Here is a 16,158-nt window from a genome sequence, read left to right on the forward strand (position 1 = left end):
TGAAAGATCCTCCCCCAGGGCTAGGCTGGAAGGTACTCCAACTGCTACAGCCCAGAGCTTCTCCACTCCTACCAGCCCAGAGCTCACACCTCCTCAGTCCACGGAGCTTTTTATCATCTTGGGTTCCAAAAAAACAGGGCAGCCATGTAACTGTCACAAATATAGGACTCACTTCCCCTAGTTGTCCTGAACATACACCTCTGTGCCTATTCAGGTTTTCAGACCTTCTCCCTCTGATCATGTATCTCACAGTACCTCAGCCCTGCCTTTTCCCTGTGAGATCAGGGTTTGCTCAAATTCCATGTCACTGCTTCACGGACAGAAAAACAGATGTGGGACATGGTGGGTTTTCCCATGGAACATCTGTGAAGGCAGATTTCTTTGCAAAAGGGACCAGGGGAGTAGCACAGAAGCAGAAAGGAGATCTTGTGTATCATAAGTAAATGTCCTGTGACACCTGTCCTGAGTAGTTAGGTGTCTGTGGTGCATAGCTCTTTCTCCTGGACTAGGGTGAGCTTCAGTTCCTCTGAACAGGGAGGTTTTCCAAATAGCTTTGTACTGTTTTCTCTCACCTAGTTTTTACTGGGTCCTCAATTTCCATTTTGGGGGGCCAGAAGGGAGAGGACCATGGACAGTCTACAGTCCCATGATGTATCTAACATAACTGCAACTGTGGAACTTTCTTGAAAATCCACTGACAACCTAAGTACTCTCCATTCCTTAGGCAGTTTCTCATTCTTTACAGCTTTCATCAGCTGTGAACTGACAGAAACTAAGGAACATAAAGACCCCTCTCCTTGGAACAGAGTTCCTGAGGGTAGCCATTAGTCTGAGAACTGGGGAAGGAGTGGCAGTGCTGGGCCCATGTTACGTGTTTGCGGTTGTTGGTTCTGACACCATGTGCACGCCATGCTGGGATGTTGTGTGATATTGGTAATAGTGGGTCTGGCGCCTTCTTCTGGAGAGCTATTACTCAAGTGTTTTTGTGTTTTTATGCAAGAATACAAAACAAAAGGAAGTATAAAGAGGACAAGGGCCCTAATAGACTAGTCACTGCTTTTTCACAGGAGGTCCTTTGACTGTCTCCAAAGGACTGGAGAAAGTCGCTACTGCTAGTGTGTCTGCTTAGGGTCACGTGCCACAGAGCAGAATCTGCCGGTGCCATGAATGGCAAACAGCCTCTTTCTTACTCAGCAGGGTCGGTGTCAGGAAAGCCTAAGAGTCGTTACGTGTTTGCTGTTGTTGGTTCTGTCACCATGTGCATGCCCGGCTGGTGTGTGAAGTGTTATATGGGATTACTGGTGACTTCTTGTAAAGAGATATTACTCAAGTGTTTTTGTATTGTTGTGCAACACTAAGAAAAAAAGAGAGCAATTTTTATTGAGGAAAAAGAAGAATGAGGAGGAGGAGAAGGGCCCTAATATTGTAGACACTGCCTTTCAAAAAGACCCTTTGGGTATCTTGAAATTACCTTGGAGAATGTCGTGACTCCTGGTGTGTCTACCTAAGTTCATTTTCCACAGAGCAGATTTCTACCCGGTGCCATGTCTTGGAGACATCGTCTGACACGACAGGGTCAGGGTTGCCAGAATCACTATGGAGGATCTAAGACTCATACTGCTTGGGGCTGCTTCTTGGCAGACCATGGTCAGGAAGCCTTGGTGAACAGGGAGCATGCTCTCTATTAAAATAATTATGAACTGGACATCAGAGCATGACATTGATTAAGGACATTTATAATCTCCACTCTTTCCCCGATCCATATGGCCCATCCTGTTGAGACTCTCCACTCAGATTCCTCAGTGGCTACAGGGGACCCAGAGTGACTCGGTCCTATTTGCTGATTCTCCTCCCCCAGTCACCGCTTTTCCATGTTTGTCTCAACAGCCCCTGCAGTGCTGGTAGCGGATGTGACTGGGAACCCTGGTGCCTCCATGACTCCTTTCATGGCACTGCCATTGCCCAAGCCCACTACTGGCCCTGCACACCGGCCACCTTGGGAGCGGCCTCTGCCACCACTCATGACAACATCATTCCCTCCTGGCCACACCCTGGCGCTTCCTACCTTGCCCAGGACACCTGTAGTGGCAGGAGATGCTGGTCATGGCCCCATTAGAACAGGGGCTCAGAATATAATGGACCAGACCAAGTCAGAAGGGGGAGAACCACAGCCTACGTAGAATCACATCATTATCCTGACTCAGGCCCCCCTCAACTGGAGTGCTCCAGGGGCCCTGACTGGGGGTGCTGTGTGTCCTGCTCCCCTTTTCTTGGAAGCCTCCACGGTGGAGATGATTGTACCCACCTTGGCTGTTGGCAGGGCCCAGGCCAGCGAGGGAGGCTGGTGTCACAGCCTTCCTCCTCAAGCTCCACCATCAGCTGCCCAGCTGGCCCCCATCATCCTCCCAGGGAACTCTGGGCCACAGTCTAACGGGGCATCCTGGGAGGGTGGCCTGGCCACCTCCCAAGCCAAGGCCTCGCTGGATGACTCTAAGAGCACCTACGAGAACTTCCAGCGTTGGCAGCGCTTCAAGGTGCTGGCCCGGAGGCACCTCCCTGAGAGTCCTGATGCAGACGCTCTTTCCTGCTTCCTCATGTGAGTGCTCCGGGCAGGGACATGGGGGCTCATTGGAGCTTTCACATGAAAGAGCTCACGGGGTGGACATGCAGGCCGGCTTATCCTGGGACACTGGAAGGAAAGTCTGAGGGTGGTGTCCCAGCTGTAGACTGTGAGTGGATGGTCAGTTTCAAGTCCACATTCATGATGGTAGGAATATGAAGCGATAACCTAGCTCAGAAAGCTGGTCTCACACACACGGACAGCTCCTCCCTCATCTGGTGGCACTCAGTTATGCCTTGGGCGGGGTGTGTGCTCAAAGAGCTGCGTGGGCTGAGTGGCTGAAGGCCGGGCTAGAGATTGTAACTGACTCTGAGGTCTTACAGGCCAACACTCCGGTCACTGTGTCGCCTGACGCCCACCATGACGCTGGAGGAGGGAATAGGGCAGGCCATGCAGGAATGGCACCGCAAAAGCAATTATGACCGGATGTTCTTCTATGATATGGCAGCAGAGTGAGTCGTGGTTCTGGGTCCTGACAATTGGGGTGAGGGCAATGGGAGGTGGGGTGTCGGCAGGGCAGTGTCTGGCTCTGATAGTGCTCATCAGAGAATACTCAGGGGAGGTTGTTTGTCAACACCTGATCCCCACAACTTAGAGGCCCTTCTTTCTACTGTAAACCTCTTTGTCATCCTCAGAGCATGGCTTCAGTTCTACATCCACTGTTGACTCTACCCTCCTATTATCTTTACCCTTCACCTGTTTGATATGAAGGCTTGGGACAGGCTTGGGTGAATGTGTTCAGAACAGAGGGACCAGACCAGAGGGCTGTGCGGGCAGTGAACTCACCTGCCACCTGCCGGCCTCCTCAGGGGCGCTGGCCCGGACAGCCCAAGGCACTTGCTCTCCTGTCTCTCCATCAGCTGCTGGCTGTGCTGGGCCCAGGCAGTCACCTTCTCAGCACAGCCTGTGTCTCCCTCCCCCCCGAACCAGGTTCATGGAGCTTGAGAAAAAAGAGAAGCAGAATCAGAAGGTGCAGTGGATGCAGGAGACTCAGGGCCCACCTCGTCCAGCCCCTCCAAGACCTGATTCCTGCGGGCTTCCAGCCCCCATGGCTGGCCCACAGCCAGGTAGGACAACTCTTCCCACAGGAGCTTACGCTCAAAGGGTTGGGGCTCAGGGCAGGCCACTGTCCCCATGTTGGTCCCCTTTCTTCTAGGGGCTTTGTTCTTTCAAAACTCAAACAAAAAATACCTATGAGGGCAAGCATGTCAGCTGCCCTTTTCCACCAGGGGCCTGAAGTGGTCAACATTCATCACCCCTCTCCCACCTCCCTGTCAAAGGACCAGCATTAAGTCTGCTAAGAAGCAGCCTGCTGGGGACCCTTGGAGATTCTATGGCTCCACACATCTTCCATTTACACTTGACACTTTTGGACGCCCCCTCTGACCTCACCCCTTCCACGATCACATGACTTCAGGGGGCATGGCACAGCCTCATGCATGTTAATGTCCCCACACAGCCCTCCCCAGCGCATGCTCAGAAGGGGAAGCAGGACTTGCTCATTCCCTCTCCTCTTCCCTCTCTCCCCAGCTTGTACTTCCAGCGTGGCCACACCTAAGGCCCAGGGCTCCCATGCACCCCAGGAGCTCCGGGGTACCCAGTCACCCTGTGACATCCCGCCTGAGGCTGTGCAGGAGTACATGGACATCATGGACGAGCTGGAGGGACTGACCCACTCAGCCACAGTGGAGCCCGGTGGAGAACGGGAAGAAGACAGAAAGGAGTCGCAGAAGCAAGAAAATGGGCCCTCCCAGGACCCAGACGTCATGAGCTACTTTAATCAGCTGTGTTCCCAGGAAGACTTTGCCAACAAGGTGGGCTGGCTCAGAGCTCTGGGGTCTGCAGGATTCCAGAGGGAGGAACTCTAACATCCAGACCTGGGTTCTGCCCAGGCGAATGGGATTAAGCTCTATTCTTCATTCCTGAGTTAGGTGCTTGTGTGGGTGTGAGTGTGTCAGTGTGTGTACATATGCATGTCGTGTGTACGTGTATGATGTATGTGGTTTATGTTGTATGTGCTCTCTGTGTACATAGGTGGGTGTGCCCTTGTATTGATATGTGTATGTGTTGTATGTGTTCTTGTGTATGTGTGTGTGTGTGTAGATGATATGAATCACCTATGATGGTATGAATCACCCACATCATGTGAAAGGATGGAGTGGGTCCGAGCTTATTTACTTTTCCTCCAGGTCTTGCTGACTCATGGGTTTCTCACTGCTAAGGGTGCTTACAGCCTCTTCTTTCTGTCTCAGGTAGAAGAGGTCTTTGACCCTCATTTCCTGGCACAATTGCTGTCGCCAGAAGCATCCCTGGATCTCTTAGAACAAGTGGAGACATTGGAGCAGGAGGAAGGACTCACTCCCATCCAGGTGAGCCAGGGGAGGACGGGAACTTAGGAAGATGGAAGGGGGACTCCAAGTGTGTCACGAGAGGACAGGACCCCATGTGAGTTAGAGGAGGAGTGACAGGTGAATCAGGGAGAGAGGGACTACTGGTACAGTGGGGGAGGGGTAACCCCTGGGAGGGAGAACCCGGGTACACCTGGGAAAGGAGCAACCAAGAACAGGAGCACATGACTGCTCACCCCTGCTCTGCCTGTGGGCATGGCATGCTGAGAGTCTAGCTCTGGGATGAGTGCAGTGCAGGACGATAAGGAGGGGACTATAGAAAAAGGAGGGTGATAGGAAGGAGAGGATGGGGAGGCCCAAAGTAAGGGAAGGGCACAAAGCTGGGAATATGGTACAGAGGACAGCTGGGGAGCCAGGTATCTGCTTGGATTTGAGTCACATTGTCACCGCACTGCTTCCTCCTCCCCAGTGCCATTGTCCCACCATTTATTCCTCCTCCTCTCTCACATGTGTGCCGAGTCATTCACTGTCCTTCTCATTATAGGGTGTGCAGGCACCCCAAAATCATGATGCACCTCGATTGGACCCCAGTTCTTCTGAGTCCCAGGACAGCCAGGAGGCCCAAAGACACAACCACAGCTACCAGCAGGGAGTCAATGACAACACCTGGCACCCAGAGACTGCCTTCAAGTACCGTCAAAGGCGCAGTCGAGCAGATGCCGCCCTGTCCAGGCCCACAGCCTTTGCTGTCTCTACAGGACAACAGGAGTGCCCTCCATACGACGCACAATGGCCCTGTTCTGCTCCCCAGGGTCACAGCACCACTTACTCTAGACTGGGACCCAGAGATGTCTCCACTCCCAGAGAGACCTCTCTTGTTAGGGAGTCACGTGGGCCAGTGGACAGGGCCAATGAGAATGAGGAGGACCTTCCCAACCTGGCCTTCCTCTTGGCCTCCCCTAAGAGCCTGCTGCCCTGCACACTCTCTCTGAGTCCTGTCTCTGCCTCTGGCTTTACCGATGGTGGACGGTGGGGGCTTCCGGGAGCTGCCCAGTCCCAGTTCCCTCAGAGACTAGGTCTCAGCCACACCGCTCCACAGGCTCCCAAGTGTAGGAAGAGGAAGTGTGACCAGTCTGTCACTGGGAGTTGGATGAAGCGGCCGTGCAGCCTGTATGGAGCAGCTGCCAGTCCCCTGCGGGCCTAGTCTAGATGTCACCTGGCTGTACCCACAAGGAGCCCCTGTCATCCCAGCGCTGATGCACTATTTTGTTAACATGGGAGGGAGGGAGGAGGGAGGGAGGGGAGGAGAGCATTACCTTTAGGGTGGGGGTGGGACAGGATGGTATAGAAGCAACATTTGGGGGCATTAAGTGTCAATTTTGAATAAAGGTGATTTAGTTTGAAAATTCTCTGTGGGCCACTGTCTACAAACTCAGGTTTGCGCTGCTTCTTGGGAAGGGGACCTGAGAGGAAGGAAGGATGCAGGAGGTCACAGACACTATGGATCCACAGGTGACCCTTCCTTTTTCCTTCAGATTGATCGGGACTATTTTTTACTACATCTGGGAGCACACGGCTCTCCAATCCCCTGGGACTCTCCCATCACTTCTACTCTCAAGGTCAGACTGGGTGAGGGGCCTCTGCAAGCCGCTAGGCAGCTGGGCTGGGCGCTTCTCAACATCTCCAGGGTTTCCTGTGTGAGTGTCCTGACCAGAGAGGGAAGGGCTGGCCTCAGTGACCGACTGTCTGCCTCTGTGCTTCGTTACAGAAGAGTCGTCTAGTCTCAGGGAGAGGACTGAATGTGGAGGGCGGTGGGGGCCGTGCAGCTGAGCAAAGGGTGAGAAGAGTGTGTGGGACACCTGTTAACGGTGCGTGCCTGAAAAATGACAGTGGGTGGAGACAATACCAAGTCCCTTGTGGGATTTCTGTGTGGGAGCATTTTGTCCCACTGTAGGGGGAGGATCCATCTGCTGTGGCTGGGGGACGGGGCAGGGACCACGGGTTTTCAAGGACACATCACAACTACTGTCCCTTCCCTCCCAACCTTAGCTAAACGCACAAATGTCAACATAGATTTATATTCACATGGGAAATAGTTTCCATTGGCAAACTGTGACCCAGTTTCACAAGCACAGCACAACCAGCAGGGACAATAGGGGCAAGGTGTGTGCCCCTCCAGGGCTGGGAGGAGCTGGAGGTCCAGGCTGAGGGAGGGGGCTTCGGTCACCCTGCTGTGGGCACTGGTACTGACTCCACAGTCGAAGCAGAAGATCTGAACTCCAGATATAAGAGTGAGATAAGCAAAGACTCAAGGACAAGAGGTGAGCCACAGAGATCCCTCTCCAAACAGTCATGCCCCAGGTCCAGTCAGATTCTCCGATCTCACATGGCCACACCCTGGACCTCATGCTCTTCCTTCCCAGCCAATGTCTATTCCCCATGTTTAAGTTCAGATTCCTCCCCTGGGTTCAGGCTGGGTTGGGACTGCTGAGCTACTTCATGCAAACATGTTGCCTAGAGCTGCAGTCCAACAGCAGTGATGGGATGGGGCTGAAGCCATCCAGTTCCACAGGTGACCTGGCTCTCTGCTGGCAACCCTCGAAGAGCTGGCGTGAGAATGGACTCGTATCAGGACCCTAACCAACCATAGCATCGCAGGTCAGGTCAGCCCACAGGTTCTCCTCTGCTGCTGCTCCTTTTGGGAGACGGCACCCATATCTCCCAAACCTCTGAGACATTTTTAAAGGAGACTTCTCATTTTGGCCACACTTTCCTTAGCTTCTGCCCCCTCCCTGTCCAGCTGGGCATTAACACAGAGAAATGGGCTCAGAGGTTGTGACAGAATCAGTGTATGTTCTGGGCTGATCCAAAAGCTGTGACCCTCATAAGTGAGCATCCTTTTCATGTGCCACCCAATGTGTCCCTGCCTAGGGTGGCAGGGAGTAGATATAAATGTGGAGGGTGAAGGACAGAGCCTGGACCCTTCATTCACTGGTGCAAATTAGTCCTGTAACTACTGTACTCTCAGAGACTTCATGGTGAAACAGGGAACACATCCCCCTCTCCGGACTGTTACAAATACTGAGAGATTCTGCTTAAAGGAAACTTCTTGCTCCATCCCTGTATGTGCTGGGTCCTCATCATTACAATCAGAGTCAACTGGGCCCTTGGGTGGTTCTGCGCCAGGCCTCACGCACCTGTTTCTGCCTTTTAAGCCCTTGTTTGGATGAACAGTTCCCAGAACAAGGCAGAACCTGTTCTCCCCCCCACCCGTAAGGTCTGTTTACCATGAAATCACCCTGAAGCCTGCAGTAAGGTCGACTGAAGGTCCATCACTACTTCAACCATGGATGACTCCAGCTCCATGGGCTATATGGAACCTTGTAGAGATTTGCACATTAGTCTTTATAAAATACTAGGGCATGGTTTTAAGATTCTCTCTTTGGTATTTCATGCAAATGGAAATGAAATGAAAATAATAAAATTTGGGGTAGCAATTCTTATATCAGACAAAACAGACTTTAAAACAAAAGCTATAATTTAAAAAAAGACATGACATAATGATTAAGATTTCCAGAGCATTTCACCCAAAAGCAGCTTAATATACATATTTTTCAAATGCATATGGAACATTCTTTAAAATAGACCATATGTTAGGACAGAAAATAAGTCTTAATAAATTCAAGAAAATTGGAATTATCAGGCATCTTCTCCCATCACAATAGGATGAAACTAGAAATCAATTAAAAGGAAAAAACTGAAAAACAAGCAAACACGTGAGGCTGAATTACATGTTATTAGACAATGAACAGTTTAAAAATAAGATCAAAGACGAAACCAAAGGATACCTTGAGAAAAATGAAAACATGACCACCTCAAATCTGTGGGACACAGTAAAAGCAGTTCTGAAAGGACTATTCACAGCAATACAGGCCTACCTCAGTAAGCAAAAATATCTTAAATAAATATTCTAACTTTATACCTAAAGGGACTATAAAATGAACAACAAAGCCCAAAGTGAGTAGGAGGAAGGAAATAATAAAAATCAGAGTAGAAAAAAAATAAAATAGAGTCCGAAAAAAATACAAAAGATCATTGAAACCAAGAGCTGGTTCATTGAAAAGATAATCAAGATTGACAAACCTTTAATTAGACTTTTTCAAGAATCGAAGAGAAAGGAGCCAAATAAGTAAAATCAGAAATGAAAGAGAAGTAACAACTGACACCAAAGAAATACAAAGGATTTTTAAATAATATGAGCATCTATGGGCAAACAAATTGGATAATCTGGAAGAAATGGGTAAATTCCTAGAAACATACAATTTCCCAAATTGAATTAAGAAGAAACAGAAAATTTGAACCAACCGGCTACAACTAATAAAGTTGAACACGTAATCAAAAGACTCTTAGCTTGAGACTTGTTTGGAGGTTCTAGCAGGGGAGCTCAGCTGCTCGTATATCCTTGACTGAAGAACGGTCCTCTCCTCTAGCAGGGAAGGTCGTCCTCTTCGACCGAGCACGCAGCTTCGGGAGGGATGTACATGGAGCGATAAGGGAGGAAGGGGACACCTGCCTAGCCGGCCAGATCAGCCGAATCAACCCTGGCGATCAATGGGGTGACAGATGTCGCGTGACCTGTGGTGGCGCAGTGGATAAAGCTTCGACCTGGAAATGCTGAGGTAGCTGGTTCAAAACCCTGGGCTTGCCTGGTCAAGGCACATATGGGAGTTGATGCTTCCAGCTCCTCCCCCATCTCTCTCTCCTCTCTCTCTCTGTCTCTCTCTCTCTCTCTCCTCTCTAAAATGAATAAATAAAATTAAAATTAAAATTTAAAAAATGCCACTTAGCAACAAAAGTCCTGTAACAGATGGCTTCACAGGTGAATTTTACCAAACATTCAAAGAAGAATTGACATATAGCCTTCTCAAATTATCCCAAAAAATTCAGAAGGAGGGAAGGCTCCCAAGCTCATTGTGTGAAGCCAGTATTATCCTGATTACAAAACCAGACAAAGTTACTACAAAGAAAGAAAATTATAGGCCAATTTCCCTGGTGAATATAGGTGCAAAAATCCTCACCAAAATATCAGTAAATTGAATTCAACAATATATTAAGAAGATTATATACCATAATCAAGTGGGATTGATTCCTGGGATGCAAGGTTAGTACAATATTCAGAAATCAATTAATGTGATATATACCACAAAAACAAAATGAGGGATAAAAATCATATGATGATACCATTAAATGAAAAAACACATTGGACAAAATACAGCACCTATTTATGATAAAAAATCTAAGCAAGTGGAAATAGAGGGATCATACCTCAATATAATAAAGGCTATAAATGACCAACACACAGCCAGCATCATATTCAATGAGATAAAACTAAAAGTGTTTCCCTAAAAAGAAGGAATAAGATAAGAATATCCACTTCCAGAACTCTTATTGAACATAGTACTGGAAGTCCTAGCTACAGACATAAGACAAGAAGAAATAAAAGACATACAAATAGGAAAGGAGTAAAACTGTCATTATTTGCAGATGACATGATACTGTTTACAGAAAAACTTGAAGACTCCACCTACGGAAAATGACATACACTAATAGCTTGGCTAAAGATGACCTTTTGACAAATATTCTTAAATAGAATATGGTCACTCAAAAATACATTTATTCGTAACAATTTACAGTTCTCTTGTCAATTATAATTGTTGGTCTGCTTAGTCAGAAGTCTCAATATATTTCAGTCTCTGCATTGTAAAGTGAGAATTCCAATGTCTAAATTTTACAAGTGCGTGAATTGCAAATAAAGAATATTTCATTCACAGTGCCCAAAGTTTGGTCAATACTTTAGCCCATTAATACATTAATATATATATTATACATTATTAATTATATATAATTAATTTCTTACATGAAAGGAAGATCCCAAGGATTTAGAGCATAGTGTTAGAATTAATTGGGAGCTTACAGACTATATCGTTCAACCTTCTCATTTTATGTAACTGCTTTATGAGTACAGTGTTCTGATTATGTTAATTATTCAAAGACAACACTCATATTGCCCACTGTTTCCAACTGTGGTTCTATCCATGGAAATGTTTTCAGTTGCAAGTAATGGAAAATCCAACAAAAAGTGGCTTAAGCTATGAGAAAAAATGTGTTATGGTATTTATGTAGCAAAGTGTCTGGAGGTGGTCGGTTCCCAGGAGCTGGGTGCTCTGCATCTTTCTACTCTGCTAGGATCAGCAGGTTGTCAAAGCACTCCTTTGTATCTGCAATTTGGCTAGAGAATTCCAGTTGGTGCATGCAGACACAACATCCAGCAAAGAAGAAGCCATTCCTCTGTCCTCTTTATCTGTTTCAAGGGAGATATTTCCCAGAGGCTTCCTGTGCACTACCCTAAATTGTCTTATAGTAATCAGCATTTACCTCTAGGGCTACGGAAAGGTGTTTGGAACTCCTGTAAACCCAATTTCTAAATAAATGCAGTATTTTCCTAGGAAGGAAGAAGAGGTGGTTGATTTGGAATAAGGAATCAATTGTTTCTGCCACAAGATTTTTTTTTAATAAATAAATTTTTATTTTAATGGGGTGACACCAATAAATCAGGGTACATATATTCAAAGAAAACATGTCCCAGGTTATCTTGTCATTCAATTCTGTTGCATACCCATCACCCAAAGTCAGATTGTCCTCCATCACCTTCTATCTAGTTTTCTTTCTGCCCCTCCCCCATCCCCCTCTCCTTCCTTCCCTCCCCCTGCCCCCCATAACCACCACACTCTTGTCCATGTCTCTTAGTCTCGTTTTTATGTCCCACCAATGTATGGAATCCTGCAGTTCTTGTTTTTTTTTTCTGATTTACTTATTTCACTCCATATAATATTATCAAGATCCCACCATTTTGTTGTAAGTGATCCGATGTCATCATTTTTTATGGCTGAATAGTATACCATGGTGTATATGTGCCACATCTTCTTTATCCAGTTTTCTATTTTTTTTTACAGTGATTAAAGCCTTTAAGCAAACTCTTGGCAAATACAGCAAGAATCCATAAAAGAGTAGTGTCCTTAACATGTTCACCAAGTCCAAGTTGGCCCCAACACCATGTCAAATCCCTGAAAAATGCAACCCAACCCCAGTTCAGTCTGTTATGAGCTGTCACAAGGAGCAGGAGTCCAGGAAAAGTCAACATCCAGGAAAAGTCCGCATGGCACTGGAATTGTTGTCACATTTCTATACTTTGCAGCTCACATCCAAGTCTCAATGAGCGCTGCTTCTAGCTGGTAATGATTCAAGTAGACTGGAAAAGCCATCTGCAGCATGTGTGGAGATTGAGCTTCTGTTCTCCTCTGCCTGGAGAGATGAGACCAGGTTGCTTTTCCCTGGAGCTCTGTGACTGTGGTGTGGTAAAGAGAACCTTGGGGTACACTAAGCTGGGTGGCAAAGGTAGATTCATAATAGAAGTTGGAAAAATGGGGAAAGAGAGCTCTAAATTAGGTGTAGGTCCCAGCCTGAAATATGAGTGGGGCATTAAGGTAGAAGGAATAAAGGAAACACTATATATTAAACAAAGCAGCAGAAAATAGGACTATCAACACCCACAACAGAGATCTTCGAGGGAAGAATAAAAAACCTGACTATTCAGGCAAGACATAGTTAAGTGGCCCTTGTGCAAGTGAGATCAGTTTACCTGCTTCTTGGAAGAAATACCCTAGGCTTGTCCACAGTGTCGTAGATGGGGCTGATGGCCCTGGGCACCTTCAGCCTTCAGTGCCAAACCCCAGCATTCTGGGCAAGGTTAGGTCATAGGTGGCTGGAGCAGGGCTGGAAGAGACTGAACCCTCCCTTAGAGGAGCGAGGGGGAAGCCTACCCTCCAGTGTCCCTCTTCATCACAGCAGAGGCATGTAAGTCTGGCAGGCTTTAGCTCAATGACCTTCTTTTTCACTATTGAAGCAGGACCCAGATGGCATCCTATGAGACCCCTTTGGGGTGTTGGAGCCTTTAAGGGTATATCATAAAAGCTGGTAGTTCCCCTGATTTCTATTGGGCTTTTTCTGGCTCTTGGTATCTTAAAGGCCATGCTCAGAGGATCTCACTGAGGGGTTTGAGGATCCCCATCTGCCTATATAAATCTTTTCCATATATCTGGAGCTATTTGGAAAAAGACAAAACAGTGTTATTAGCTGGATCAAATAAAGAAGGTAGTAGTTTGCAGGAGAAAAAGATTTGGTGTTTCCTGTTCATCAGCATTCAAAAGAAATTAAAAATTTTTTTTAGGTAAAAAGCATGATATGGTAGACCCATAGGAGTTCCAGGATATGACTCCCCCCTTTTAAATTTTTTTAAATTGACCTTAAAATATTTGCTGGGTACACTTTAATAATACCTTGACTTTAAAGATTGTAAGAAATACACATAATTCAAAAGGTTTGACAAAATACAGTAAATGCTTTTGCTCCATATGCAAGAGCATTGTCAGTTTAACCAGTTTAGGAAATCCAATAATAGAACAAACAATGCATGCAGACAATGAGCTATAACATGCTTAGCAGCCTCTCCTGTTCTGACAGGTTACTATAAATCCAGAATAGGTATCCACTGTAACGTGGACATAGGACTGTTTGCCAAATGAAGGTATATGAGTAACATCCATTTGCCAAAGTTGTCCTGGTAGGGGTCCTTGAGGGTTAACTCCAAATGAAGGGGAAGATTGTAGTATAGGACCCCTCGGACAGGATTTCCCAATCTGCCGTGCTGCTTCCCGAGAAAGTTGAAACTGTTTACACAGGGCTGCAGTGTTCTGGTGATGAATAGTATGAGACTGAATTGCTCGATCTGTCATGGTTGCTCCAAATAATTTTCTTTTGGGTAGCTTGATCAACGAGGGCATTCCTAGGCCCTGGCTGGTTGGCTCAGTGGTAGAGCATTGGCCTGGCATGCAGGAGTCCCAGGTTCAATTCCCGGCCAGGGCACACAGGAGAAGCGCCCATCTGCTTCTCCACCCCTCCCCCTCTCCTTCCCCTCTGTCTCTCTCCTCCCCTCCTGCAGCCAAGGCTCCATTGGAGCAAAGTTGGCCCAGGTGCTGAGGATGGCTCTGCGGCCTCCGCCTCAGGCACTAGAATGGCTCTGGTTGCAACAGAGCAATGCCCCAGATGGGCAGAGCATCCCCCTCTGGTAGGCGTGCTGGGTGGATCCCAGTCGGGCGCATGCAGGAAGTCTGTCTGACTGCCTCCCCATTTCCAACCTCAGAAAAAAAAAAAAGAAAAAAAGAAAAGAGGGCATTCCCTTGTGTTAAAGCTCCAGGGAGCATGGAGTGAGCTTGAGTATGTCATATAAAACATGGAGCTCTATGTTGACATACAAGTCTTTGAAGAAGGAGGAACTGCTGAAATAGTTCATCAGCATTTGTCCCTAAGACAGCAGTCTTTATAGTGGAAACACCATAAGTAAATATTTGCTGTCTGTATATAGATTAAAGGGGGAATATGGCAAATGCTGAAAAGCCATGATAATGGCATATAATTCTAGACTTTGAGCTGATTTTAAGTTGACAGTTTCAGTATAAAGTTGTCCATTGATTTGCAAAAGCGATTTGCCATTTAGTGGAAGTTTCCCAGAGCCATTGTTGTTGATCCTTTGAAAAAAGGAACAACAATAATTTTGAGGCTCAAAACCTATAAGCTGTAAGGGTCGCCTATGCCCCTTGATAATCCAGGAGGCAACAAGATCAAAATATGGAAGTGTATTCCATGGGCTATTAGATGGTTCAATGTGTCCAAGCTCTTGTACCAATTGAGCAGCTGCCCTAAGTTTCTCCTGAGAAAGGGGTCATTGGTCTACCCATTCAGGATTATCTGATTTCCAAGTGATTGGGTCTGCACAATGTCTGCCACAAGATTTTCCAAAACAGCTCATCTTACACTATTCACCTTAATATTAGCATAAGTTAGTCCATCTATATCAGTTCAACCCCCTTAATATTTTCACTTCTGCAGCTTGATCATTGTTGGGCACACAAGTGTGTTACAAGTATGTTAGGCTTGCTCGCTTATACTTTGCCTAGTTGGTGCATGAGCACGGTGCAGCATCATGTGTGTATAGTCTGTGTGGGGCTGCAGGTGCTTGCCCTCAGGGCAGCAGATTGTAAACTGCAGATTGCCTGCCTACTTGGGAGGGGCCATTGTTTGCTATCTATCGCTTGCTGGAGAAGGAGTTTTTTCTCCCACCTGTTTTGCTTGTGAGTCCTGAGAGAGAGAGGGAAGCAGTTTTCCCTGCCTGTTTGCTCATCTGCTGTTGCAAGACCCTAATAAACGGAATGGCCCACCATTTTCCAGCTCCACAGATACTTTACCATCTGCCCGAATCCAGTGTGAACCTGCATGGACACAGCCACCGTCCTTACAATCATGTTTCCAGATTAATAGGAAATCTACCAAAAATTTAACATATTTCCATTTTCAACATACTTCCATTTTCTAGTCTGAGCCATATTTCCCCTAGAGATTTTGAAGAGTAACTAAATACAGAATCATGTGTTATTTGCCAGCCTGCCTAGGGATTATATCTCCACAATCCTACAGTTCTAAGAAGAAAATCTACCTGATTTTGACCCTTCAGCGAGGAAACACATATATGCATTGTTACAAAATATACACATTGTTATAAAATAAAATTTATCTTATTGGCTTTACGCAGTGAGTCGTGAATCAGGCAGCCTCCAATCTCGCAGACAGAAAAGATCTCCAAGGAGCTGCACAAAATGGAAGACTTTTTATAGGCATAAGGAAATGGAAACAAGGACATTTTATGAGTTAAAAAAATTAGCCCTGGCTGGTTGGCTCAGTGGTAGAGCATCGGCCTGGTGTGCGGAAGTCCCGGGTTCGATTCCCGGCCAGGGCACACAGGAGAAGCGCCCATCTGCTTCTCTACCCCTCCCCCTTTCCTTCCTCTCTGTCTCTCTCTTCCCCTCCCGCAGCCAAGGCTCCATTGGAGCAAAGATGGCCCGGGCGCTGGGGATGGCTCCTTGGCCTCTGCCTCAGGTGCTGGAGTGGCTCTGGTCGCAATAGAGCGACGCCCCGGAGGGGCAGAGCATCGCCCCCTGGTGGGCGTGCCGGGTGGATCCCGGTCGGGCGCATGCGGGAGTCTGTCTGACTGTCTCTCCCCATTTCCAGCTTCAGAAA

General features: G+C 47.2%; 1 protein-coding gene and 1 non-coding gene across 2 annotated transcripts; both read left to right on the top strand.

Annotated features, from left to right (window-relative positions):
- Window positions 1-1,163: 1,163 nt before the first annotated feature.
- Window positions 1,164-6,172, top strand: LOC136382895 (NUT family member 2G-like). The gene is given in 7 exon segments (XM_066352299.1): window positions 1,164-1,311; window positions 1,888-2,596; window positions 2,944-3,072; window positions 3,551-3,687; window positions 4,151-4,434; window positions 4,873-4,989; window positions 5,513-6,172. Coding segments are annotated over 7 exon segments (2,184 nt in total).
- Window positions 6,173-15,801: 9,629 nt separating this feature from the next.
- Window positions 15,802-15,877, top strand: TRNAT-GGU (transfer RNA threonine (anticodon GGU)). The gene has a single exon. It is a non-coding gene; the product is annotated as a tRNA-Thr (tRNA).
- Window positions 15,878-16,158: the final 281 nt, after the last annotated feature.

This window comes from Saccopteryx leptura, chromosome 11 (assembly GCF_036850995.1).
Source record: "Saccopteryx leptura isolate mSacLep1 chromosome 11, mSacLep1_pri_phased_curated, whole genome shotgun sequence".
Classification (NCBI taxonomy): Eukaryota; Metazoa; Chordata; class Mammalia; order Chiroptera; family Emballonuridae; genus Saccopteryx; species Saccopteryx leptura.